The sequence below is a fragment of the Paroedura picta genome, chromosome 9 (genome assembly GCF_049243985.1).
Source record: "Paroedura picta isolate Pp20150507F chromosome 9, Ppicta_v3.0, whole genome shotgun sequence".
NCBI lineage: Eukaryota > Metazoa > Chordata > Lepidosauria > Squamata > Gekkonidae > Paroedura > Paroedura picta.
This window is the reverse complement of record NC_135377.1, coordinates 28,054,048-28,081,701: the sequence shown is the minus strand read 5'-3', so window position 1 is coordinate 28,081,701 and position 27,654 is coordinate 28,054,048. Positions and strand designations below refer to the sequence as shown.

The 27,654-nt window shown below is 43.0% G+C and overlaps 1 protein-coding gene across 3 annotated transcripts in view; it reads left to right on the top strand.

The window, feature by feature from the left end:
• The first annotated feature begins 2,988 nt into the window (after window positions 1-2,988).
• The window catches only part of ZC2HC1A (zinc finger C2HC-type containing 1A), a 29,535-nt gene continuing 4,869 nt past the window's right edge, over window positions 2,989-27,654 (top strand). Inside the window, exons 1-10 of one of the 3 annotated variants that reach the window (XM_077352074.1) lie at window positions 3,055-3,134; window positions 5,564-5,629; window positions 17,440-17,516; window positions 18,685-18,801; window positions 19,157-19,192; window positions 21,415-21,556; window positions 23,060-23,208; window positions 24,330-24,405; window positions 25,201-25,309; window positions 26,961-27,071. In XM_077352074.1, the coding sequence (XP_077208189.1) occupies window positions 3,119-3,134; window positions 5,564-5,629; window positions 17,440-17,516; window positions 18,685-18,801; window positions 19,157-19,192; window positions 21,415-21,556; window positions 23,060-23,208; window positions 24,330-24,405; window positions 25,201-25,309; window positions 26,961-27,071 (899 nt within the window). In that variant the 5' untranslated portion in view covers window positions 3,055-3,118. Of the gene's footprint in view, window positions 3,135-5,563; window positions 5,630-17,439; window positions 17,517-18,684; window positions 18,802-19,156; window positions 19,193-21,414; window positions 21,557-23,059; window positions 23,209-24,329; window positions 24,406-25,200; window positions 25,310-26,960; window positions 27,072-27,654 lie in introns of all 3 variants that reach the window. The other 2 variants (XM_077352076.1, XM_077352075.1) reach the window with 2 other exon arrangements.

The following is a 27,654-nucleotide window of genomic DNA, read 5'->3' as shown; positions in this document are numbered from 1 at the left end:
TAACACTGGATTTTAAATTTTTTTAAAAAGTATGTACAGATTTGTGTAAGCTTATATAAACCTTTTTTGGGGGGGATTAGTTGTAAGAATGAAAGGAAAATGTCTACTATACAGTCCAATATCAAGCAGAAAACAAAAAATGCAGATGCCTAGAATAAAAAGCATTTACATATTCACATGGCAAGAATTGCCTGCAATATGGAGGAGTGGGTACTTCTCCCCTGTTTTTGCATAAGATAAATGTCATAGTGAGAATCAGTGGAAGGAAGGAAGGAAGGAAGGCTGAACCAGATGATCCATGGATAGGCCTATAAGAATGGATATGCAGTTTGCCTTTTTCCAGACATGTATAAAGCATACAATCCTAATCATCTATGCTAAATCCTCTGATACCCCCTGCAGGTTATTCTTCTTATGCTGTTGAATCATGCATATTACATATTCCAACAGTTGTGAGAATAGAACGGAAGAGAGGAGAATGCTACAAGCTGTTTTCTGTGCCCATGGGAAGATAGGCATGAATTAAAATAAAATTGTCTAATTTTAAGTCCTAGGGCCATTTAAAGCAATAGCTAATCCTTTGACCTTGTATTTTATTTGACAGATCCTATATCTAGCATACCTGGTCTTCTACAGAAAATTTCTTGCAGCCAGATTACCCTTTGCATTCAGTGCTTTAAATTACTGAATGAGAACCCTAAATATCAACTTGCCAAATACTTGGAAAGCCTCGATCACCTTAAAGTGCAGTAACCTTACTGTGCTTTAAAGGTAAAGGTATCCCCTGTGCAAGCGCTGGGTCATGTCTGACCCTTGGGGTGACGCCCTCTAGTGTTTTCATGGCAGACTCAATATGGGGTGGTTTGCCAGTGCCTTCCCCAGTCATTACCGTTTACCCCCCAGCAAGCTGGGTACTCATTTTACAGACCTCGGAAGGATGGAAGGCTGAGTCAACCTTGAGCCAGCTGCTAGGATTGAACTCCCAGCCTCATGGGCAGGCAGCTTCAGCTAGCATTTCTGCTGCCTTACCACTCTGCGCCACAAGAAATATAACTAAGCACATTATAAAGTTGAAATTCCATGCAGCCAACTCACTCCTTACCTGATTGGTCCTGGGAGTGTATTGCCAACAGGGAGATACCACTCTGCCAGTAAGGACCAATTAGTTCAAACTGAACTCTGCCAATTAGGGCCATTCAGTTCAAATTGCATGCAGCCGACTCATTCCCTACCTGATTGGCCTTCCCTGTGAGTCCACAGCCAATAAGGAGAGAACATTCTACCAATGAGGGCCAATCTGTTCAAATTGCACTCTGTCAATAAGGGCCAAGCACTGCAAATTGCACTCTGTCAATAAGAACCAATCTGTTCAAATTGCATTCAATCCCTAACTGATTGGCCCTTCCGGGGGTTTGCTGCCAATAGGAAAATACACTCCGCCAGTGAGGGCTAATCAGTGCAAACTGCACTTTGCCAATTAGGGTCAAGCAATGCAAATTTCACTCTGTCAATAAGGGCCAATCAGTTCACTAGGAAGAGAGTACTCTTCCAATGAGGGCCAATTGAGGGGCTTAGCTGTCCTTTCTTTTTCTGCAGTTGGCTGGCTGGAATTGGTGCTAACATCTCTGAAAGACCTTGCTGCTGGTAATTTGCTCCATTTTCAGCCTCTTCCTGCCTAACAGGACCAGGGTTCAAAACACCTCCCCATGGCCCTGCAGCTGGCCATCAGAGCGCTCTGCTTTCCCCATCCTCCGTCTCTTCAAAGGGTCTAGTGAGATCTAGCAGCCTTCCCCACCCAGCCTCACACTTGGAAGATGTGAAGGCAGTCTCCCCCCACAGACCCATCCACGCTGTCCTTTAGGAGATATGGAGGTGGTAGAATTGGCCCTCTAGTTATAATATTATTAACATCAGCTCCCTTCCAAAACAGACATTATTAAAACAATTTTGAAAATATATTTTTAAAAAGAGTTAAAATACATAGAAAACAAAAAACATAGGTTAGACAGTAGGGACCATTACTTGGCAATATGCAACTGGCCTATAGTTTTCCCTAGCAGAGTTGGAGTGGGGGAGGAAAAATTGAACTGGGAGAGTAGAAAAATGTAGGGTGGGTGGAAAGGATGCAAGAAAAGGGGAGAGGAGAGGTTGGGGGGATTTCAAGGAAAGGAAACAGGAAATCATGGGGATGGAGAAAATGAAATGCACTTAGGGATTGAATTGTCTGCAAGCACTTTACACTGCTTGGCCCTCATTAACAGAGTGCAATTTGAAAAGATTGGCCCTCATTGGCAGTGTTCTCTCCCTATTGGCTGCACATTCCCAGGGAGCGCCAATCAGGTAGGAACCGAGTTGTCTGCAAGCACTCATTGACAATTTGCACTGCTTGGCTCTAGTTGGCAGAGTTCAATTTGAACTGATTGGCCCTCATTGGCAGTGTGGTATCTTCTTATTGGCAGCCCCCCCCCCCCAGGATCAATCAAGTGGGGAGTGAGCTGCAGGCAACTTCAACTTTGTTCAGTGATTATGATAGTATTTAATCATTTTCTGCTTTTCAGTGGCAGGGCAGGAAGGATCTAGGGTCTCCTTGTCAGGCTATCAGATAACAAATGGAAGGAATCGGGGGGGGGGGGGGATTCTGGAACCTGCCCTGTTCCATGAACTTCCCATGTGTGCGGTATTCATTCAACGGGTGAAGCTTTCCAAACCGGTGCATAACGCAGGAAGAGAAAACGACCTTGAATTTCTGCTCGTCATGCTGCTGTTAAAACTTTGCCGGGGGGGGGGGGGCAGCCCCTTAAAAAAAGAGGGAAGGGCGACCGAAAGGGCTGAGAGATAAGGGCTAGAAGATGTGGCGAAGTCGACGCCAAGGCAACTTAACCATCCTAAACACACGCGCCCCCCCCCCTTCACAAGGCGAGCAGAGGCAAAGCAACCCCCCCCCTTGCACAACGCCGGCCCCTCCCCTGCGCGCCGCCCACCTCCCACCCCTCCTGTCTCTCTGCGGCCAATGGGCGCGGGGGATGTTGGCGGAGGGGCGGTGGCCATGTTGCTACAGCAGCGGCCGCACTTGCCTGGGCGGCCGGGAGTCGGAGCCTGAGGGTGGCTTTGGCGCGCCATGGAGGGGCCGGACGGTAAGGGCGGAGAGGCAGGCGAGGGAGGGCGGCTGACAGACAGACAGACAGACAGACGCCGCGGGGCCAGGAGGGGCGGCCGAGCCTTTGTGCTCCGATGCGGACGGGGAAGTGGGGAGGCGCGACAAGGCTGGGGCCGGTTCCCCCCCCCCCTCAGGTTGCCTCCCTTTGCAGCCAGGCTCCTTCCTCTCCATCTCTCTGCCTTTGTTCGGGGGCGGCGGCGGCGTGCGCGGCTCTTGCGGGCTCCGTATCGCATCCCCTCCTCCCGCCGGCTGTCACTGCCGATTAGCGGACGCCGTTAGGGCATTTTCTGAGGCTGGGCCGCGCCTCAGATGGTTGCGGGGCGCGGTCTGTGCGCGTTCCGGGAGCGAAATGGGTTGGGATGCAGTTCAGAGGCTGGAGGGATGGAGTGGGGAGTCCAAGGAGAGACCCTCGGTTCTGCTGGGCTTGTGTCACTGCAGCTAGATGGAGAATCTGGTTTTTTTTTATCAGTTTTCCCAACCTGATTATGTTTTAAGGGCATTTTCAAGAGTGATGCTTGGATTATTTATTATGTTTGGAATGCATCACTGTGTGACTACTGGACTGGAAAGGATGAGAGAAGGATTTTAAAAGCAACTGTTCTAGCCAGTGTAGGTTTTATATTTCAATTGCAGATGTGGAAAATGCAAAGGAAAGCAAGCAAAGGAAAAACTCCTTCGGTGTCATTAGCAGTAAAAGGCCGAAACCTTTTAGACTTGGAAGGAGACCATGGCTGGCTTAAGATCTCTTCCCCCGTGATGGAGTGGGGTTTGGCCAGGCTGCCTTGGCATGGCGGCATTCTTTCCTTCCAGACCAATGACCTTTTATGGCTAACCTTGGCTGTTCAGATTTTAGAGTTTTTTGCTTCCTTGTTCTTATTTTTACATATGCAAATTAAACTGTGCTTAATAGTTTACCCTGTTTTCTTGTCAGTATTCTTGTGTTCATATGTGTGTATACTATTGTAAAACTTTGAAATCACAAAAGTTAAACCACATGAACTGTGGGGAGGGGGATAAAAATGACATTTGTGTCCTTCTAGAATTACTGGAGTTGTTCGAAAACTGCTTAAGCCCTTTATTGAAATGATTGTTCACAGTGCCCTTTAAGTTGCAGAAGTGTTTCAGCAAGTTGAAAACTATATTGAAATAATTGTAGATATCTGTCTACTTCTGCGAAAGACAATAATTCCTGGATTCCTCTCATGTAGCTATATCATGAAAATAGAAATATAAATGATTTTCTGGAATATAGTCTTAATACCTTCCCAGGAACAAAAGCAAGAAACGTAATAACATTGATAGTTAACAGCTGTTAAGTATACTGACTCAGTGGCATTCTGCTGATGCCCAACTGTTAAGTTACATTTTTTTTCAGATTGTCTTGTGAATGGTTGGTCATGAAGAATTGGTATTCAGTTGCCAATCTTTGATAGCTATAATGTCAAGAATAAGATTCTAGTAAATTTTTTTAAATAATATGAAAGGTACTCTTGTGGTGCAGAGTGGTAAGCGGCAGAAATGCTGTCTGAAGCTGTCTGCCCATGAGGCTGGCAGTTCAATCCCAGCAGCCAGCTCAAGGTTGACTCAGCTTTCCATCCTTTAGAGGTCGGTAAAATGAGTACCCAGCTTGCTGGGGGGTAAAATGGTAATGACTGGGGAAGGCACTGGCAAACTACCCCGTATTGTGTCTGCCATGAAAACGCTAGAGGGCGTCACCCCAAGGATCAGACATGCTTGCACAGGGAATACCTTTACTTACTTTATACTAATTGTCCTTAAAACAATGCAGGTTGAAGTATTTGATTCTTAATAGCAAGTCTAACTGGTGTTCCTGTTTTGAAACCTGATAGTGGTGAATTGGGCTAGTACTCTGCAAAAACATTGTCCTTGTTAGAAATTTGGAAATACACATCTTTCCTCAAAGTTTAATTGTATTTTTCTTTTCATGTAGTTCTTGGTGTTATATGAATAAAATGTTACTTAGATTTTTGCAGTGCTAATGACTTCCTTCCTGTTGCCTGTTTGATTTCTCAAAAGGCTTGTAAAAGTTTTGTATAGGTAACTCAATAGGTAAGGTACGAACCCAAAAGCTTAAAGTGCTATAAATCTCAAAACAAGGTTGGACAAAAGTAGAACTGATTTTGAATGGTCAGCTGGTATAAAGCCTCTTGAGTACTTTTCAGTGTAATTGTGCAGGGGATTGGACTACATGACCCTGGAAGTTCCTTCCAACTCTATGATTCTATGATCAGTGCAATTTTTGTAGAGTTACTTCAGTTTATGTCCTTTAAAATCAGTGGGCTTAGACTGGAGTAAATCTGCATAAGACTGTGCTACAAATGTGATTGTACTTTAGTTACTTCATTGAAAAACTAGTGATTGTTTCTTTGAACTTTGCGTCGTTAGATTATGCCCCATCTATCCAGAGAGTAATACCCAGAATGAGGGATTCTCTTTCAAGTTCATTTGCAGGTATTCCAAAAATTTATTCATTGTTTATTTTGGTGCTAGTTTATGTGGGAATGTGGGAATTCAAACATATATATCTTTCTCAATAAACTGGAACAGAAGCTGAACCCAACCTTAATAAAAAGTATACATAAATTAGAATGTTTCATAATAAACACTGATGTATTAAAAACCCTATGCATTTTGAGTGTAAAATTTGAACCCATGCACTGGGGAATTCAACCTGTGTGCTGGCAAATTACTTGCTATCAAGCAGAACTTTCGTATCAGGCCAATGCAGAATAGCCTAACATCATTCAGACTTCAGCAGTGCTAGAAGCCCAGAGCAAGACCTTATTAAGGATCATAACTCATGCAGTTTAGCAGGTTTCAAATTATTTTGAATTTACACACACACAATATTAAACATTTCCCCCAAGTGGGAAATGGTGACGATCCTGCCTTCAAAAAACAGTTAATCTATAAACCAATGTTGGTAGTCATGTTGCTGTAAAGCCTTATTTTTTATCAGTCATAAAAGATTAATTTATACAACTCTTGTTTGTACTACTTGTTGCTGGAAGGGTTGCTTGGTGCCTAGGCAAATAATGTCTCTACTCTCTTGAATAGACAATGTGGTTCTATTCACTGTGGCAGTGATCTAGGAGCAAGAGTGGACTGCTTATATGGCAAGGAGGGAAATGCCCCAGACATTTTCAAAATATATGGCACAAATCAGAAGAATTGCTGAGTGTATATGTTAAAGCCACATCATTTTCTGAACCAGTAGAACTTCTGGTGTTTTAGGAGTCATTTGTAAAGAAAAGAAAGAACTGTTCTTGGCTTTTGCCTATATAAAATTTTCCTAGGATGTTGCTGGATCAAAAGTGGAACTGTCAAATCAACGGTTTTAAAACCTATGCTGAGAACTGTGAAGGTACAGAAAAAATACTTGAAGAATTCAGAAGAAAAGTTTGTTTTTCTTTAGTTTTTCCAGGGGTTGCTTGTTGCCGTTGTCCTTTTGCTGCCCCTCTGCAACAGGAAACACCTCCCAACATATCCACCAACATTTCAGAGTGAGCTCAACCTCCTTGACTCTTATGGGGCCAACTGGCTGCAAGTTTTTTGGGGGGGGAGGAGGGGTGGTGTCACCTGCTTGCTCTGAATATTCTGGGAATGGCCAGCTCAGATGCCAGTAAGGCCAGCAGTCTGAGGTTTCAGGTTTATGTATGGCAATTCATTGGTATTAATAAAGCTTAGGTGAGCTTCCTGAGACTCATCAGTAATAAGCTGAAGGGGCAATATGGTATCTTCCTGAAGCTGGAAGAGGAACCCTTTGAGGGGTAGTATTTTCATTAATCCATAGATCTTGCAGCTAGGGAGAAGGGACATGACACACAAGCATCAGTAAATGCTTGACAAGAAGGAGCCTTGGGTGATATGTAACTTGACTGCTTGGGGCTTGAAGTTATAGGGCCTGCTCAAAATACAGGGATACATAAAGAGAGAAGGCTTCTACGTCCTGTCCATTGCCTGTACTGTGATGGTCTGAGTTTTGCCCTTGGGTGTTACAGATCCTTATCTTTCTGTAAAATAAATAAAGTTGCCCCTTGAGTATCTCAGACATTTTTGTTAGCTGCCTTCAGTGCACTGATCAACATTTCCAAGGCCTGCTGACCTGCAGCACAAATAGAAATGGGCCCCACTCTGCAAGTGCATGCAAAGCATCAGACGACTGGATAGCACAGAGTGTGAGGATCAGGCCGAGTTGTACAATGCAGGAAGCATGGGGATGGGGTCTCTGAACCTGAGTATGTTAAAATGAAAATTTCCACGGCTGAGTATATTTGCTTTGCCACGTTGCTTCTCTCAAGTAGGTGTACAAAGGGGAGTAGGCAGTGTGCTTGTCCTTGCTCTCTGTACATGCACAAGAGATCCTTCCAAAATCCAAGATGAATATGGTGGCTCTATAGAGCTTCATGATGCAGCAGATCAGGATCCATGACCCGCAGGTTGAAGACCACTGCACCAATGTGTATGATGATAGGATGCTACTGAATAACAGCGTTGTCAAGTTTAACTTCTGTGCTGCCAGTCTTGTTATGACTGCATGAAACTGTGTCCAATTAACGTGTTTACTGTTTACTACAAAAGTATTTTTTCTCTTTTTGTCTTTTATTTTTACTGCCTCTCATATAAAAAACAAAATAATTATTTGCATTTTTGATTGTAGAAAATTCATATATTTATACATTTGAATTTCGTTGATAAACCAAAGATATAACTTACATAAATGATACATTTTATATTGCTAACACAGTAAATTAGATGTACACTTAATAAGACAGTATGCCTTGAATAGAAAAATAAAATTCACCCCCACCCAAAGTGCAGAAATTTGTAGAGGCCTTTCAGTGGCAACATTCCTGGTGCAGTAGGTCTGTTATGAAAGGCATTGCTTAGCTTGACAAGGATTTCACACTGATTGCATGTATGCAGTATTAATGTGATTCGGCCCTACACAAATAAATGCCAAATTTCATTGGCAATGTAGACCACTTAGCAATATAGATAAACCTAAAATATTACCGAATCAACATATCCATTCAGGATTCCATCTCACTAAGCAGCCTAAGAAAAGTGAGTGAAATTCCAAAAAGACAGAGAAAGGCAGGAAGCATATAATATACACAGAGCAAATGGAACATACGTCTTGACAGACCCATCAAACCAGAACATCAGATAACATCTCTATTTTGGGGTTTCTGATCTACATTAAGGGGTCTAGCAGTAGTTACAGTGCTAAATGAGCAGTAACTACAGTACTAAAACAAAATTTTGTTGTGCTACTTCAGGCCAGCACGGCTACCCACTTGAATCTACAGTGCTAAATGCAGTCATATCACAGTCTGAGATCACCCAGTTTAATGTAGGATTGTATGGTACACAACGGTGCACATATGTGTATTCACAAACACACAATTTACAGTGCAAAAATAATCAAGCTGAAAAGTGAATTCACAATACAACAGAAAAGAACGGCAGCTGCCTATTTTAATTCTCAGATTGTTACAGAAGACTTCTGTTTCTAACACTCCTGGATGCATACTTCTGGGGATGTTCTTTCTGCATATATAAAAGTGACACAAGGGAAAATCCTATAAAGGTAAGGGAAGGGGAAATCCATGCATTCATTATTAGTGCCCATAATAAGGATCACTAAGCACCAGGCACTTACATTTGTGTGGATCTTTTAATCAGATTTTCAGCCAACTGACACTGAGCAGATGATGTCAAGAAAAATTAGAAGCAATACGCCTCCAGCCATCTCCCAAAACCTGGACTGTTTGTGGAGCACACCAGTGAGTTTATGCATGCTGTATGAGAACGGGGAGTGGTACGTGAGCTGACCATTGCAGTGAAAATAATAGAGCACTGGTTGAAACATTCACACACTCACCAACCTTGGCTCTGTACATGGCTGTATTCCAGCTTTAAGCCAGGGGCCAGCATAATTAACCTGTATCCTATCTCTCTCCACAGGAAGGCATTCATTCGTTTGAGCTGAAGTATGCAGTTCATCCGGAGCCTAAATAGTCCATCAGCAGACTATGCAACACCTACAGATTCTGTGTGTTGCTGGAATGACTTACCACTTCCGGTATTCAGTAAATTCCTTGATCAGTGCAGTTGTTTCTCTCACCATGGTAGTTTAGCTTAAAGCTCATTGAGGCAGGGATCTGTCTCTTTTACCAACATTGTTTCATAAAACAGTATGGATATTGATGGCAATGTACATTAGTTGTATAGTAATGTAAATAATAATAGTTCTGTATTATTTTCTGCCTTCTTCCACTAAACTCCATCCTTGGAACACATATTTGATGAATTCACAAAGATACACTCTGAACTGGGGATTTCAGTGATCAGGAATGATTCACTCTTGAGTCCAAGCTAGAATAGATACAGGGAGTTCCACGATTGAATCTTCCAGTAGTTTTTTAAAAGTCATATTGCACTCTGGAGGTGTAAACTAACTCTCTAAGTCCTACATGGTTTTACAAGTAGAAACCAAGCTTCTCCTTTTCTGGGATTAGACTTAGAAAGAAAAAAGATGAGGAGGGACAATGGGCAACCAGGTAAGGAGGTAGGCTCTTTTGTATTGATTCGGATGTTCTTTGTAGCCTAGTATTGGCACAGCTGCCCAGAATTTCAGCAAGAGGCTTTCTCAGTCCTGTATCTTGGAGTGTTTTGAAATGTCTCGGATTAGTTTTGTGACTTTAGGCAAGCAATCTGTATGCTTTAGAACTTGGTTGTGACCTTTACATATGTGATCAGAGAGCTGTATGTGGAACTGGTGAGAGCTAGGAAGATTGCATATCACGGGCTAGGTCTTCTGACATATCCATTTGAGGTTGCGATGAACATCCTGGATTTTAGCTTAATTCTGTTTTCAGAATAAAAATACATTGCAGGTATCAAAATCGAATTTTTGATTGATTGAATGTGTGTTTAGTTCTGCTATCCATCTGATTATAGAAGTGAATTTCTTGCACTTCTTCCATGTTTTATTCCAGTTCAGAATAGTTATTTAAAGTACTAAATAAGAAAATTAAGTGTTGTTATATAAAACAGAAGATTAATGTTGCACTTAGACCAGGAAGTTACAGCCTTCCTAGAATAGAGATGGAATTTAGATATTCCACTTCATATCAAGAATATTATCCTACAGTATGTATGAATGTTACAAAGGCCCCAAAGCTCCCTCCCATGAATCCATGCACCTGAACTGACCAACCATGGGTCTGTTAGATTGTTACTTGTCAGAACGTTATTCTCCCTGTTCATTACTGTTATTGTTGTTCTTATTCATCTGACACAGCCACTGAGTTTTATGTATTGTTCTTGTTCTTTGTTCCATGTGAACTTCCCTGAGCCTAAGGGGAGGGCAGTATATAAATGTAATAAATAAATAGACAGACAGATAACATTTCCCCCTGCCCACCTTGTATATGGTGAGAACATCCAAGAACAACACAATTTAACTTTCTGTGTTTGTGAATATAAAGTAATAGCCATTGAAACAGGCACACCCATGACTCTTGGATTGACCATGTTATTCTACTTTAAAAACATGCTAGTTTTTAGTGGCCAAAAATAATATGAGCTACTCAACTTAAAAATTTGGCAGCAAATCCTCTTGAAATATAGATAATTGGAGTAATACTTAGGGCAGCAATCCCTTAAGGAGTTTTGCCTCTGATCATTACTGTTTTAATGGTATAGCTTGTTTTAGTTTACTCTTTGGAGACATCATTAACCTGTTTTATGAGTTAAATGTAAAGCTTAGTTTACTGTGACGAATCTAGTGTTGCTGTATGAGGAGTCCTAGGATTGGCCTCCCCTCTCCGGTGACAGCAGGGTCTCTTGCTGGCAGTCAGCTGGCTGGCGGGGAGAAAGGATAAGGCCCAGGCCACCCCTCTGGTGTCACACGTGCAATGACATCATCATGCCAGCAAAGTCCAGATGATGCTCTGGCAAACTCTAGGGTAGAAACCATTTTTACTACAGTGTTTTTGCCAAGGTACCATAGTGTTACAGTGGTGTTGCAGTGTAATGATTTCACTTCCTGTGCAACACTGATGATGTGGCCTGAGCCTTCCTTTTTTTCCTGGTAAGTCCCTTCCCCTGCTAGTTGTAAGGAAGGACCTGTCAACCCTGGTCCAGCAGAAACCATCTTTTGAGAACATTAAAAATATATATTTAACTTTAATAAAGCCCCATTATAGTATATACTAGAAATATAGCCCATTGCAGATTGAAATCTGCTAGCAGTGAGAGTGGGTATGGGGGGGGGACTACCTGCAGTCTTTCGGCGGGTCTTGTGGCGAGCGGGTGGCGAGCGGCTGCATGTGTCCCTGGAGTCCTGGGGTTGCGGAGGCGGAGTCCTACACTTGATCTTAGCCAAAAGGGCGAGAAGCGGCGGCGGAGTCCCAGCGGGCCGTAGCAGTTAATTCCACCCCCCCCCCCGTGGAGCAGCCTACCTAAAGCGTAGGAGGGAGGAAGAGCGGAGAGCCATTCGGAGGCATTCTCCCTCCCTCTCGGAGTTCTGTCCTTCCGGCTGCCCTGGCCGCTTGTCGAGGGCTCCTCAGGCTCTTCTCCCCGCCCCGCGGAGTGGGCGCACAGGCCACGCGGCAGGCCCTGCAGCCTTGCTGAGCGAGGCGAGCTTGGCTGGCTAGCTGACGGGTGGGAGAAGGAGGCTTCGGCCCAGCGGCAGCAGCACAGGTTCGCGCAGCAGCATGAGGCGGCGGAGGCATAGCTGCTGGGTGCAGGGGCGTCAGGGGTGGCGCGGACGTCTCCGGCGGCGCCACTGATGGGGCCATGAGCTTTGCTACCACCGCCGACGCAGCAGAAGCCTCTGGACTGTTGGGCTGACGGCCCCACCGGCTTCGGGGCGGTCAGCGACTCGGCGGCGGGCGGCGGGGCTCCGTGTTGTTGGAGGAGGCGGTGGCGGGAGGCAAGTGCAGGCAGCGGCTCGGCGGCGGGCTGCGGGGCTTTGTGTTGTTGTTGGAGGCGGCGGCGGGAGGCACTTTGCGCCTCCCAACGCGTCAGGCTCCCTCAGGTTTGCAGTTCCTGGGGCTGGGAATCAGAGGGACCAATCGGCAGGCGCTCCGATTGTCTGTCATGAGGAAGGGTCCAATCTGGACCCTTCCTCATCCTGGACACATCCCGCCCCAGAACCCCTTACGGTTTTATTTAGTCCGTGGCGCCCGTGGCGCCATGGGCGGTTTACAGATATGTCTGGTTTAACTTACATGACAGTAAAAGCAATATTTTTTACTTAGGTAGTAAATTATTTTTCTGATGTTGCTGCTTTCTGTTTCATTGCAAAGGCCATTCAGGAGACCAGGCAAATACAATGGCTAGATTTTTGCTGTGTGTGACAGAGGGTGCATGCTAGATGTTGAATGTACAAGTTTTTGATGAATATGTTCTACATTCTCTTTCATCTTAAAAAATAGCACCAGAAAATAATCCCTCTGCTTGTCTGCCCTCTGACTCACTCATTGGTTTTCTCTGACTGGTGTAATGTAACAAACAAACTGGTGAGAGTACAAATTTGAAGGATGTTCTTCTGTTGATTTTTCCCTTTTCCTGTTTCTGTTATTCTGCCTTTTCCGTGTGAAATCATGGGAAACCGTAGCACCTTACAGCCCAACAAGATATTTAGGGTAAAAGCTTTCAAGGAGCCAAGCTCACTGTCAGATATGTATCTCATTGGACTCCAAGGTGCTACTGGACTCGAATCTAGGCATCCTACTTTAGACCAACACAGCTACCTCCTGAGACTGTTTACTGATGCTCAAAAACATCTTCCTTTCCAAGTACAGTAGGCTAAGCTCTCCAGCTCAGGGTACTGTTTCTGCTATTGCTGTTTTGTCTTGTTGAAATATATGTCTACTATATATATTGGTATATTTTGAGTAAGGAGTTCAGATTGGGTCCTGAGGTCTGGAAATGACTCCTAGATCTCAACCAGGTTTCCCCAGGTTTCTGTAGCTTAAATAATTTAAGGCAGTGGTCCCCAACCTTTCTGAGGCTGGGGACCGGCAGGGCATCGGGCTGCGCCCGCACATTGGGCCGCGCATGCACGAAGCGCGGCCCGGCCCTGATTCCCTCTCCCCGCCCTCCCGCAGTAAGAAGCTTCCCGGGCCGCAAGCTTGCGGCCTGGGAAGTTTTTTACTGCGGGGGGGGGGGCGGGGAGAGGGAGCCACAGCCCGGCGCCCTGGTCTTCGCGGCCCGCAGGTTGGGGACCACTGATTTAAGGGATAGTAGAAGTTATGCCATTAATTATGAGCATACTGAACAAGTATTTATATGATGCTTGCTGTAGAGTAAGATTCTACTTTGCAATCTGTTGGTAAGCAAAGAAGGCAGATGGAGATGTATACTGTTGCCAGGTATAACATTTTAAAATGTGCTTTGGTTTACTCCAGATATATGTCAGGCCTGGCCAGAGACACACGCCCTTGGCTCTTAAAGCTATTATTTCAGATAGCTGGAGTTTAAAATTTTCTTGTTATAGCCTTGAGTTACAAAGTAAAGATATCTGCTCGCAAAAGTCATTGTTCAGACTTTTTGTTAAAGAGCATGCATCTTTTATCAGTAACGGAGAGAGTATAGTAAAAAGAACAGGTCTATCTCTGTACCCACACTTGCCAACCATTTGGAAGAATTCCTCCCCTCCCCCCTCTTCAGTAGTTCAGTTGAAATACAGAAGGAAATAAGAAACTATTCTGTTTCAAATCAGATTATTTGTTTGGGGCAAATACAATTGCAGTCAGCTGGGCATCTGCCAAGAGCAATAGTGGAAGGATAGGAACACTGAAAGGAAATATAGTGCTGCTGGGGTTCCAACAATGAGCACTAATTGTTGTGTATTCTACAATACTATCTAGGACCAATCTTCCGTGAGCACATAACAAGTGCCTCTAGATCAGCTGAGAGGCACTATCATTCATTTGACTTTTGAAAGAATGTTTTTCATTTAATATTAAGTTACAGTATTTGCTGGCGTAAAGACTACTTTTCCCCCCTGAAAAACATGCCTCCAAGTGGGGGGGTCGTCCTATACGCCGGGTGCACTTCAGTTGGGATAGACATAGCTGCCCATAGTGGCCCATAGTACTGTAATGTAATGTAACAAACTCTATATTTTAAGTGGAAATGTTGGGGGGTCGTCTTATACGCCCAGTCGTCTTATACGCCGGCAAATACGGTAATCCTAGAAGCATCTATTTATGAAAGTTAGTTTTAAAACATATTCTCTCAAAATTAACCATATGTGTAGGCAAACTAAACAATTCCATTAATTGTACAGTAGGGAACTAGGAAGCACATCTTCCAGGGATAAAAATTCAAGATATCTGCTTAGATTCAGGTTAGAGCCGGTTGGTCTGAAGCAGCAGAACAAATGTAGAGTCCAGTGGAACCTTTAAGACCAACAATGTTTTATTCAAGGTATGAGGTTCTGTGTGCATGCAAACTTCCGCAGCACAACAGTTTACTAGGGGGGGGGGGGGTGATGAGGGTTTTTTATTTAACAGGAAAGTAGGATTGCAGGAGACCATAATCCCACCTTCCTGCAAAAGAGAGCACAAAGCCCCAGTTGACCCCACAGCACCATGCAACTCCGTGGAGCTGGGTGGTGCTGTTCTGGTCTCTCCCTGGTCACTGTAGCACAGGGAGAAGCCAGGCCTCCCAGACCCAGCTCTTCCTGTGTGCACAGTCTGCCCTGGCCTAGCCTCTGATGGCAGCTGTGGCAACAGAAGGAACACAGAAGAATCTGTGTTCCCTTGCTGCGGGCCATCCGAGGGCCTTATTCGGGCCAGGTCCAGGAAGGCGCCAGGATGGCAGCAATGTCGTGTGTATTTAGGGATTAGCCCTGCTGCTCTGCCTCCGCCAGCCCGGCCTTTCTGCCCCATGCATAATTGGTCCATGTGATCATGATCGAAATGAGACAATTTGGACAAAATGTGACAACCAGCTGCAAATTAAAGAACAAATCCAAATGTACATACTGCAATGGTTTGCCCATGTCTGTAGAATGAACACCAGCAGATGCCTCATGAACTCTGGTGAGAATGACCAACTGAATGGAAGATCCAATGACTGGCACCAAAGAAAACATGGCTTAAACAGATCGAGGAAGACCTTGGAAACCAGCGATTAACTTTCCATATGGCCAAAACTACTGCCAGCAATTGCCAAGAGTGGAAACATAAACAAGGCAAAAAATCCAGCGGCACCTACAGCAGTGTATGAGAGGCCTACCTTCTCAACCAATCGCCAACTAAAGGATAAAAAGAAGAAGAAAAGAATTTTGTTTTGTGTTTTTGACACACTGTACTAGTCTTAACAGTAGTGGCTTTGTCTGAGGAGCCTTATTTTCTTGAGAGAAGTTTTCTGTGACACATTCCCATACGAGTCTGTTCTCATTCACCAGGGCTGGGCTGATTTCTAGCTCATATGGTTCTGTTTGGTTTTTCTGTTTTCGTAGAATTCCTATGGTTCACCAGTTTGTAAACTTAAACTAGCTATGGCCTCATGTTTCATCATGAATCTGTGCTCTTGCATGTTGTTGGTCTTACTCAAATCTATCCAGTTGGGTAGCATTTGCAAGATTCCCAGCAACACAAGGTGATTTGTTGGTAGATTGGTTTACCTTCTATCTTTCACTGCTTTAGATCATCTGGTGGGGCTCCGGTCCATGTTCCTTCCATTCATCTTAATGTTTTGAAAGGGCATGAAAGAGAACCATTCAGTGTTGTTGCTTTAATACATTATATACCTTTTGCAAGCCTCTTACATTTGAATAAAGCCTGAAGAGCTGCTTTCTTGATGTTTGTTTGGTATTGTGGCCTAGCAGATGATACATCCCTCTCGCCCAAGTACAGTACAAGTGTTGTCGTTTGACACTTTGGCCCATTATGCACGGCCGCCGAAACAGCGATTTCGGGTCACATGGAAAACGCGGAGGGGGAAGACGCGACGCACACCAGTTATGCACGGGGCGGCAAAACCCAGAGTAACCGATTATGCACGCGGCGATCCGGGCGCCGCTTCTGGTTGCGCCCCGGTCACCCGGAAGCTGCGCTTTCTTCCGCATTTCGTGAACGCGGCTTTTTCGGCAGCATGCACCAAAGCTGCGGCCGGTTGCAGCCGGCACTGCGTTATTGGTGATTTTAGTCACCGCCATTCCACCCTGAATGTGCGCTAAAACCCCCGTGCATAATGGGTCTTAGTGAGAATGGAGGTTGCCGTTTAATACTCAAGCTTATTGGTGTATTTGAGCCATCACCCGGAAGAATTTGCTGAGGCCAAATGTCATGCCATGGTGACCTCTGTTGAAGCCATCTTAAGCAGGAAGACAAGTGGACCAGATGCCCCGGATTTATCTGGCAGATCTGTGTCTCAGCTATGGAAAAGAGGCTGAAAATACAGCTGGAGCACAGAGGGACAAATAATGCACCCCCAGGTTGTCTAATGAGTAGGGGAAAACTAAAGCATTTTCTACCCATGCACCAAATGGACCCCAAACTTACCTGGGAGGCATAGGTTCCCAGAATATACCACCGTACCTTACTTGGGTCTTTGGGAAAATGTACATTGTGTAGTTAATTGTCAGCTAATGGCAATATTTAAACATTTGCTTGCAGACAAAACTTTCCTAAGCAGCTGTAACTAAAATTATTTTTAAAGATATGAATGAAGATAAATCTCTTGAACACAGGAATAGATCATATAATGTGGTTCTAGATGAAAACGTCATTGAAAGCTTTCTACTCCTAGATGAGTTTATAAATCAGGATTAGAATTATAAATTCTGAAAACAGTTGTAATTCTGGATATATTCAAAACTAATTTAGTTACTATTTAACTTTAAAATTTAACACTAGGAGATTGCTCCTAGAAATAGTCACTGTTGTTATTTTCTGTTTTAAGATGTAGGAAATTTTGCCCTTCAACGCCAGTGTTTACGTATGTAGAGCCATAGAATTTCAGTGAAGGAATCAGGAACCCAACTAGTAATAAGACTCTCAAGGAGTTTAGTTCCATAGGTTACTCTTAAGTGACTATCTTCCCATAGTGTCATGCTCTCTTTATAAACCACTTCATCCATTGCTTAGTGGTGTTTAGTACATGAGTTAGATGTACTCATTTATGCGTATATTGAACAAGTATGTAGACTAACATCTCTGGTTTAGTGAAGAATGATGAAATTGCTTTGTTGCAATGTGTGGGATAATTTTGAGTCTGTTTTTTTTTTTAAGGTAATGGAAGTACAGTGCAAACTGAAGATTTGTTACCATGCAAAATCTGTGGGAGGACTTTTTTTCCAAATGCACTTGTGAGTTGAAAAGTGGTTGACTTCCATCTAGAGGGAGCATGTTTGTAAAATAAAGAAAATAATAAATATTCTTATAACCTGCCCTTCCTAGATGCTCAGGGAGGGTAGCAAAACAAGGTATAAAGTATAAAATCATAGAACAATAAAACCTTTTATAATTCGATTTGCCCCCAACTAGGGGGCAATTTAACATCTATATTGGGGGAGGGGGGCAGCTCTTTGAAGGATGTTACTGCCTTCAGTTTCCAGTGGTGAGGCCAGTATTTCTTGGTGGTTCATCAGGATTTTGACCATAGGTCTGGTGGAACAGCTCTGTCTTGCAAGTGAGGTCCTGATGCTGGGAGGTGCTCCAACTGGACATTGCCCTCTCTCACCGACGTTGAAAGAAGGATTGCAGCCATTTAAAGGCTTTACCCTGTATCCCTATGCTGAGTACGTGGTAGGTCAGAATTTTGTGATTAATGGTGTCGAATGCTGCCACCAGATCTGATAAAAACAGCACTGACCCACCTGGACCTAGTTTTCTCCAAAGGTCATCTGTCAGGATGACCAGAGCTGTATCTACCCCATGGGTAGGCCAGAAGCCGGATTGGAATGGAACAAGTGCTGACGTTTCTTCCAGGAAACCCTGTAGCTAACTGCTTGATCAGTCACCATATCCCAGAACACTTAATGTGAAACTAGGCGATTACTGGCAGAGTCAGAAGAATCCAGACCCCCCCCCCCCTTTTTTAAGTCCCCTAACCACAGACTCTTTTAATCTTTTTAGGAATGTACCTGAGTTCAGGGGCAGGTTGATAATTTCCTGGAGAGGGACCCAAATCTTCTCACCACTGGTTTTACCAATCATGAGGGGCATGGTTTAAGATGACATGTGGTTAGCCAGGCAGCTGCCCGGGCTGGAAAAGTAGAAATTATTAATACTAAGTAGTGTTTAATTTCCATTCTGAGGAGTCATACATTCAAGTGATGCTTTTATTTCTTCTGAACTTGGTTAGACTTGCTTAATCAGGATAAAGTAGAATGATAATGTACATGAACAAATATATAAGGCCTATTTCCTTGATCATTTTTAATGATATGGATAGCTAGTAATTTGGAAGTGATTGCGGGGGGGGGGAGCTCATTCTTAATCTGAACTTGCATTTCTTTTCCCCCCTTCTAACAGAAAAAACATGTTCCTATTTGCCAAAAAACTGCTACTAGGAAAAGAAAAGCATTTGACTCCAGCAGACAGAGAGCAGAGGGAACGGATATTTCCACAGTAAAACCTCTAAAACCACGGGTAGGTACAGGAATGCTGGAATGTGACAATATTTGATAGGCATGGATAATGCATTTGGGTTGCATGCATGTTATGGCTTCAGTGAAACTTTATTCATATAGTCAGTTATGAAATATATATTGAATCAGTTTATTGACTGAAAAAATATGCTGTTTTTGAAATACGTGAAATACATGAGTAAAAATTTAGCCAGCCTGATGTTAAACATATTTATTCAAAAGTAATTCCCACTTTACTTCTTTTTCAGTATTAAACCCTTAGGATTATTATGTTATATCTGAATTTAAGTTGTGCTGTTTATACAACATGAGACTCTTCAGAAGCACATACTGAAGGGCCTTTTTTCCTTAAATAGTTGCAGCCAAGATCTATTGCAGGGCCAGGCGTTACTGTGAGTATTTCATATATTTGATATTTTCTGTTGAACCCAGATCGTGTGTCAAGGAAAATTCTAAAATACAGTGAAGAGAAAAAAAAAGTTTCTATTTGATTCTAAGTAGTGTTGCTACTCAGAAATTACTTTGCTTAAACTGAACCCATTTCTGATGATTTACAAGTTTTCAGGTTGCACGGAAAATGGCATACATGGTAGATCACTATTGGTCAGAAGCTTGTTTACTGTTATACCCACAAGGGTTGATTTAATATTGCTAAATAAGACTGTATTATGCATCAAATTATGATTGAAAGCCCAGGCATATTTCCCAAAGAATGGGAAACATTCTGTCCTAACAACAGCAAGATGATAAAACTAGTAGACAGGGAGAGTATAGTGATTAATCTGGCATGTGGTACTTGAAAACAGTTGAACTTCTTTTATCTTGGGCATGAAAATCTTGCATTTGAAAATCAGTAATGTCTGTTGAAATATTAGCAACATGGCTTCTATGTTTCTGTCACAACTGCTCTCATAGCTTAATATTAGCAATGCTGTAAATTTTGTGTGCATGATCAGCTCTCCCAAACCCTGATGCACTATTCACCCAACCTGTTCAATTCAAGATGAACAACTCAAATTGCTCCAAACAGAAACTGCCTCCCAAACATCTTCCTGATCCCCGCAGGCCTTGTAGGGATCTCATGAAAAGTGTGGAGGTGGAGATCAAAAGCCAATGTTCAGCTGATAATAGCTGTTTTTTTTGTACGTTCTCCTCCCCTCCACCCAAGCTTCTCAGTCTATTCCTGCAAGGCCGAAACACAGGTAGATGCTTAGGGTGTGGAGAACAGGCGCAATCTGGCTGTAGAGAATATGAACAATATAGCTCAGATTATCTACAGCCAGTGCATCAGTTTGTGGTGGAGAGGAAACACCTAACTGACAAAATGGGTTGATGGCTTAGTCTGCAGGTGAACAAAAGTGCTCTGCTTTTGTCCTCTGGATTCCAAACTGGAAGCTTTGGGGGTGGTGACCTGGTCCTGTTCTCAGTCCTAACTCTAAATAGGGGTGGGGTGAGGGCATGGATTGCTTTTCTGCCCCCACCTTTAATAAATTGTCATCTTGAACTACATAGGTTAGGATTAAGGATGGGTGCAAACTGGTTCACAAGTCAAAATTCATCATGAATTTTGCCCAGTACATGCCCTCCAAACTGAGGTGGGTGGGGGCATCTCAAATGTTTCCCAGACTTTTCCGAGTTGGTTTCAGGGGGTTTGGACCATTTAAATCTAGCACCTGAGCAAGGTGGAACACCTATCAGCTGCTAGGTTTAAACTGCTGCAAGACATTTAAACTGTTGGTTTTGCCCCCCCCCCCCCATTATGAAGCAGAGGGAAATGAAATAGATGGCTTAAATGGCTACAAACCATTCAAACCTAACAGCTTATGGGCATACCCACCAAGCTGTTAAGTTAGAATTGCTGCCAGCTATTTCAGTGGTCCATTTCACTTTCCCCTGCTTCTAGCTGGGGAGAAGCAAAACCGACCAGCTTGAACTAGCCAATTCACTTTGCTTTGCTTTGCGCCTTTTACTTTTTGCTTTTGCTTTGCTTCACTTCATCACTCCTCAGTTCAACCTGTGATTGTCCAGCTGAGAGAAACAAACATCCTTTTCTCCCTACACAAATACACCTTGGGTGCAGCTGATAGTCTGAGGTGGGAATGAGAGAAAGAGCATTGGCTGGGCTTCTGATACTCTACTCCAGTTTTCTGTACCTCATCAAGCCTGGGATACATCAAACACTGCAATCTGGGAGAGCAAAAGAGTCCAGCTTCTAGTTGATACCTGCAGTCAGCTGAGAATCTTCTTCTAATTTTGCCCCCTCCCCTCCAAGTACTTAGTTGCTGGGTACACAGTGAAATTTCCCCAGCTGGCGATCTAAAGTTGGCTCCTGGCTGATCTCTCATCTGCTGGCAGTCAGATTCTGATTGCTGGAAATAGACTGAAATAGGTTGCAAACAGCCAAAGCCTGTGGGTAAATAAATTACCAACAGGTGTTTGAACATCCATATCAAGTATAAGGTTTGTAGATATTATCTTCTTTCTGAGGGAGCACCAACTTTGCAGTGTAGACAGAATTTTATATTTATTGGTTCTAATGTAATATTGGTTACAGAACTGAGAAATACATTTGTATCAAAACATAAATGTGTATTTTTCCTTATTGCCTTCTTAGCCAGATCCGCCAAAGAAGCCATCAAATTGGAGACGAAAACATGAGGAACTCATTGCAGCAATACGAGCAGCCAAAGGAGTTGATCAGGTTCTTAAAGAAGGTGGTAAACTACCACCACCACCACCACCATCCTATGATCCAGGCAAGTAATGTGAGTTGCTAAAGATGTGTGTGGTGAGAAAGAGAAAAGCATAAGCACTTTTGAAGAAATGAAAGATCTAGCTAGCCAAACAATATTACTTTGGATAATATCTTGACATACCCTCTTTTCCCTCCAAAGTCTCTTAAGTCTGGTCTGAGTGTGACTTTAATAACATGCAGTCCAACACAGATCAACAGGACATTTTGTGAATTCTTTGCACTTCTTTTAAAATTTTAAAACATTTCATTTAGCAACGGATGATAGGGTGGCGTGTATATCTTGGACTAGCAGAACTGTAGGGGAAGTGTAGACTGTAGTGTCAGATACAGAATTCAGTACCAGAAGAATTGACTTTAATGTTTTTATGAAGTGTCCAGTCTTTGTGGCTATGAGGATAATCTTTGTAAGTGTTTAGTAAATGTCTTTAAAAATGCCTGAACCCAGAAAAACTCAAGAATAAGATCAGCAGTGCTTGGAGGTGAAGCATCAGTGCTATATCCTTGACCTTGTCAAGATGAATAAAACCACAGGAAATGATGCAAGATAGACCAGTTTTTAAATGTTACACAAATTTAGAGAATTCTGAAAGTGATTTCATGATTTATGCACGCTGTAGAATTTGGATTCCTTGGTTCTTGGTGTTTACACACACAACTCAGAATATAGTCCTGCCTTGAAATTTATTCTCCTAGTTCTATTTTGCCTTTTCTTCTCACAAAAGTCCATCACCAAGTCATTCCTGTTTCACTTTGTTGATAGAAGGATGTGTGCATGTCTATTCTAGAAAGGGACATGCATCCCATGCCATTGTTAATTCCTTGGCATACATGCTCTGCTAATAGGTGTTTCGATGATATAAAAATGTCACATGGAAACGATGCTACTGTTAAGCAAAAGTTACACTTGCGCACAATAATCCTTGTCTCAATTCAAACAAGGAGGAAGAGATGACAATTGAGCCCACTCTCTAGGATCAGATGGGTTGCATGTTCTAGGAGTCACAGTCCCCTTGGAAGAATAAAGGGTGCTCTTGGACCCAGCATTGCAGCACAAGATGGTATCAGCTCAGGATCACTTTTTCCTGCCTTCAGCTGATTTGCCAGTTCTGCCCCGTCCTGGGGAACTGTGACCTGGCCACTGTTTTTTTTTTTTGTTTTTGTTTTTTTTTTTACAAAATCTGCTAATGTTATATTTCCCCAGTCATTTCATTGGCTGATGCCATTCAAAATGTTGACTATTATCTTTAAATTTCTAAATAGTCTGGAGGCCAGTTTACCTCTAGGAGATACTCCATGTGATTCCGTCATCTTCAGAAGCACTTCTCCAGTTTATGAGTAAGCTGATAGTAAGCTTTGGTACTGCCTTCACTCCTGGCACGTAGGTTCAGGGTATGTTATAATTGCTGTTTCATGGATCTAGTCTACACCAAAAGTCAGAGTTAAAAAGAAATCAATGAATTCATGTTTTGTTGTGTTGTGGCTCATGGATTGTTGTTGAATTTAGATTATATCCAGTGCCCATATTGCCAGAGAAGATTTAATGAAAGTGCAGCTGATCGACACATAAATTTCTGCAAAGAACAAGCAGCACGTATTCCTAATAAAGGGAAAGCAGTTACTGATGCTAAAGGGAAGCTTCCTACTAGACCCCAGGTAAATTATGCTACCATTCTGAACTGAAGGTTTTCTCCCTGTTCATTGGTCAAGTCCCAGGTTTTAAAGTAAAAAATCTTCTTGAAGCTTGAGGCATTATAAAAGGGAAACAAATGTAGAAGGACGCAGACAAATAACAGTTGTATGGGTTCTGACTGCATTGTTTTGAAAAGAAAATGTAAGTTTTCTATGAACTACTTTATTAATATTGACTGTATTCATTGAAGAAATTTGAAAACAAGCAAACAAATAATGACGAGATGATAAAATTCACTTGAAGATTACTGCTTGTCTTGCAGTGCTGTCCTCTTTATCATAGGATGCCGTATTGTTGTGTTTGCCTAGCAAACCCAATGCAGTCACTGAAAGCACAGCAGGGGCATTCTTCCCTTAACACTTCAGGTGCTGGGGAGGGGGGGGGGTTAATCCCCTGGGTTTTTGTTCTTGTAGATTTTAGTTTTCTATCAGCCTGGAACAACTTTCAGGTTTGCAGAGAAATCTCATCTATCTCTTGTTCTATTTTGTGGATATAGTAATCATATAATTGTGGCTCAGTATGGAATGAGATACAGTAGTGAATCTGAAAAGGCTAGGCTTTCTCCGGGGGATAGGAGGGTGGGAGACTTTTGTATACATTTGGTGAGAAAGTGGAGATTATTTATTGTTTCAGTAAATGGGACTGAAATGCAGACAAACACATACCAAATGCATTAGTCTTTAATTAATCTGAGGATTGAACTGGACGAAACACTGAAAGATGTATGACTGGATTTTCAGCACATCTTTCGATCTTAAATAGCTGTGGGATACCTTGATTTAGATTGTAGGAGAGGGGAGGGGTTTTTAATTTTATCTTCTGACACCATTTTCCCTGTCTCAATTTTCTGCTTGCAGGCAAATTATATGTTACACTTTTTTTGGGGGCGGGGGGGCACAGCTGGGGGAGGTGGCATTTGTGATTGTGAAAACAGTTAATGTAGAAAAATTTAATCTCTCATTCGCACCTTTTAGTCCCAGTCTGTTCTGGGTTGCTATTTAGAAAAGGGAGCCAAATGCATCTTCCAGTGTCCTTTCTGACTTTAATTTAAGAGTGATTTGATCTGTTCTTCTGTTTATTTTAGTACAAGTCACCGTCTGTAAAGAAGATGCCTTCCACAGGGATAACATCACCAGCCTCCTCGCGTTTGCCACAGCCAAGTAATACTGAAAAATATCACAGATGTGATTTGATGTTACTTGTGAGGAATGCATGAGTATTAACACAGGGCAGTTCTAGTAAGACCCAATATTAAAATACTCATATGACATCCTGGTAATTTTAGGCTTTGGTGTCACTTCTGTAAATTCAACGATTTCAAATAGGGTCCTTTGTGAGTGGGGTGCATGTGGGGCTCACGAGCTTTAGGTACGTCCTTGTTAAGTCTCAGCGTATGCAGGCAAATTATATGGCGGAAAACAGCTGGGAGAGGTGTATCGGAGTACAGAAACATACAAACTGTCTTGTGCAAACTACATGTCGTTTTTGGTCATTTAAGGATATAGAAAAAGCAGGGGTGCTCTTTGGGTAGCAGCAAACCACAGTGGTAGAGTAGGAGAGACCAGAATGCTGGGGTAAAGCACAGAAATGTGATTAGATGGATTTTTAAATTTTGCAAGTCTAACTTAAATGTATTAATTGCTACCTTGCAAAGATACTAAATTTAAGATTCCAGTAAATTAAAGTTTTCAGAAAAAGAGCTAGCATGGTTCAGTAGATAGGGTGTGGGACTTTGGCGAGGGGCAACCTGGTTTTAAATTCCCACTTAGACACAAGTCCTTCCCAGTGATCCTGGGCCCAAGAGGCTATTTCAAGGGAATTCCAGGATCACTTAATGGGCATTCTCTTGTGCCTGATTTGGTCCTTCATTTCTTTAAACCTCAGTTGGCCATTTGTGAAGACAGTAAAAAAAAACCAAAGTATTAGAAAAAATGTTTTCATGCTTGCATCAAAAGGTACACCCGCAAATAAAATATTATCTACGAGTGGACCTGTGGGAAGTAAAATGCAGAGCTCATCTCCAGCTCATAAAAACTCACTGAAGACAACAAGTCCACAAACAGGGTAAGTGCACAATTAATTTTGTATGCGCAAAGTGAGTTATCAGATCAGGCTTTCTCAACCTGGGTACTTTGAAACCCTGGAGTTTCTTGATGGCCCTGGAAGAGTCTCTTGAATTGGGTGGGAGATAATTCATTTTTAATATATTTTTAAAATGTGTTAAACATTTATCAGGTGATATGACAATATATGGTCATGTTGATTGCCCCCCCCCACACACACACACCAAATGGTCAGTGATGGGCCTGGAGGGGGTGGGAAGCGGAGGGTCCCCAGGTGGGCATGTACACAGCTATGCTTTCCAACCATATTCTGCATGATTGTACCACTTCTGGGGTTTCTCAAGGCCTGAAGAATGTTTCTGGGGTTTCTTAGTGCTAAAAAAGTTGAGAAAGGCTGTATCAGATAATCTGTTCCACATAATATATTTCTGGTAAGGCCTTGGAGGAGGAGTGTATCTCATGGCTTAAGTGCCACTCAGCGCTTAACACCCACTCAGGGTGGTTGTCCCACCCCTGAGTGCCTTCTCCTCCAATTGGCTTGCCTGTCTGTCCATCAGCCAGCCACTCGCCTTCTATCCCCCACCTCTTTCCACTTCCCTCAGAGGCTGCAGATCCCTGCTGTGTAAGAGCTGCCCCTGCCAGTGGGTTCCTTTCACAGGGGCCTCCGGTCTGCAGCCTTTCCAGGTCCTGGGGGAGGGAGAGGCCATCCACAGAGTTCTTCAACCCCCTCCTCCCCAATCTAGCATAATAATAATCCTCTAGATAGAACTCTGTATCTGAACCAAAACAGGTGATGCTACAATGGTTCACATGCCCTGTATTATCACATAAGAAGTGTGATACTTACTCCTTTGCCAAGACAAGTTGCTCACAGAACAAATTCCTGTTTGTGATACATTATGGAATGATTGGGAGCTGAAGAGTTGCCAGAGGGTGCTTAAAGGTTTCCTAATATAATTAAAAATGTGTCAACTGCTTCCTGTTTCAAAGAAGGCTGCAGTTCATGAGTATTCCTGTAGGTGGCATCATAGAAACAGAGTTGTTTCCCTATTTGTGTATTAAGAGTGGCCTGCATGCACATTCATATTTATGCATTCCTCACTGTTCAGACCCACAAGCAATAGCTCTCTGTCTCAGTAGGCAAGTTCTTGGAGACAAGGATCCACTCTTGTCAATCTGTATAATTTCACCTACAACAGGCTGCTGATACAGTGCTTGATGCTGCTTTTGAAGGGCCAAATGACTGGTCTATCCCATCTCTTGACTTGAAGAAAAACAACAGGGGTTCATCTTTGTTCAGGGTGGCATGTGATTCTCATTAAACAGCACCAGCCTCTGTAACTGGCATACCAATAGCAATTAGTGAGAAATTTATTTACTTGAAGAAAGTTGGAAATGTTTTCTGATAGACCAGATGATCCAGTCTCCTGCTACTATCCCCTGCCCTTTGTAGTGTTCTGCACGCAGGAGTTTGTTTTTTTATTATTTATTTATTTGCATTTTTCTTTGTTCTTTGTCCATTGGTAGCATCTTGAATGCTTTAGCAGGACAGAACACACACCAAAACATTTGTATGTAGATACTGGACTGGATCTCAATTCTTGGATTGTGTGAGTTCCTTCTAATTTACTGCATTAATACTGTGTTTGTAGAGGCTCCATGAAATCACGGACAGGAGTGCCTACTGGTGTGGCACGAAACACTGGCATGGGCATGATGGCAAACAAAAGAAAAGGTTACGGTAGTGAAAGCTACTCTAACAGGTGGGTAACAATACTTACAATCTAGCAGAAAGGAAAAAAGAAATTGTTGTTTCCTGGAAATGTGAATGCTTAGAACTGTATACCAAAGATCACACTTTGGGGAAAGGAAGAAGAGTTGGTTCTTATATGACACTTTTCTCTACCTGAAGGAATCTCAAAGCGGCTTACAGTTGCCTTCCCTTTCCTCTCCCCACAGCAGACAACCTGTGAGGTGGGTGAGGCTGAGAGAGCCCTGATATCACTGCTTGGTCAGAGCAGCTTTATCAGTGCTGTGGTGAGTCCAAGGTCACCCAGGTGGCTGCATGTGAGGGAGTGCAGAATCGAACCTGGCATGCCAGGTTAGAAGTCCACATTCCTAACCACTACACCAAACTGGCTCTCAGGAGGGTCTGAATTTCTCATACCTAATATCAAAAGATTTCCAGAAGTTTCCCAGTTTCAAAAGCAGCTAAAGGGGTTGGGGTGAAGATTTAAAGGGGCAGTTGCAGATCAGGAGGTCAAGACAGACCTGGGAAAGACCCTGTCCCTTGCCAGATGGGACCCCAAAGAATAGATGGAGGGACAGGAAGTGCTTCCATATTCC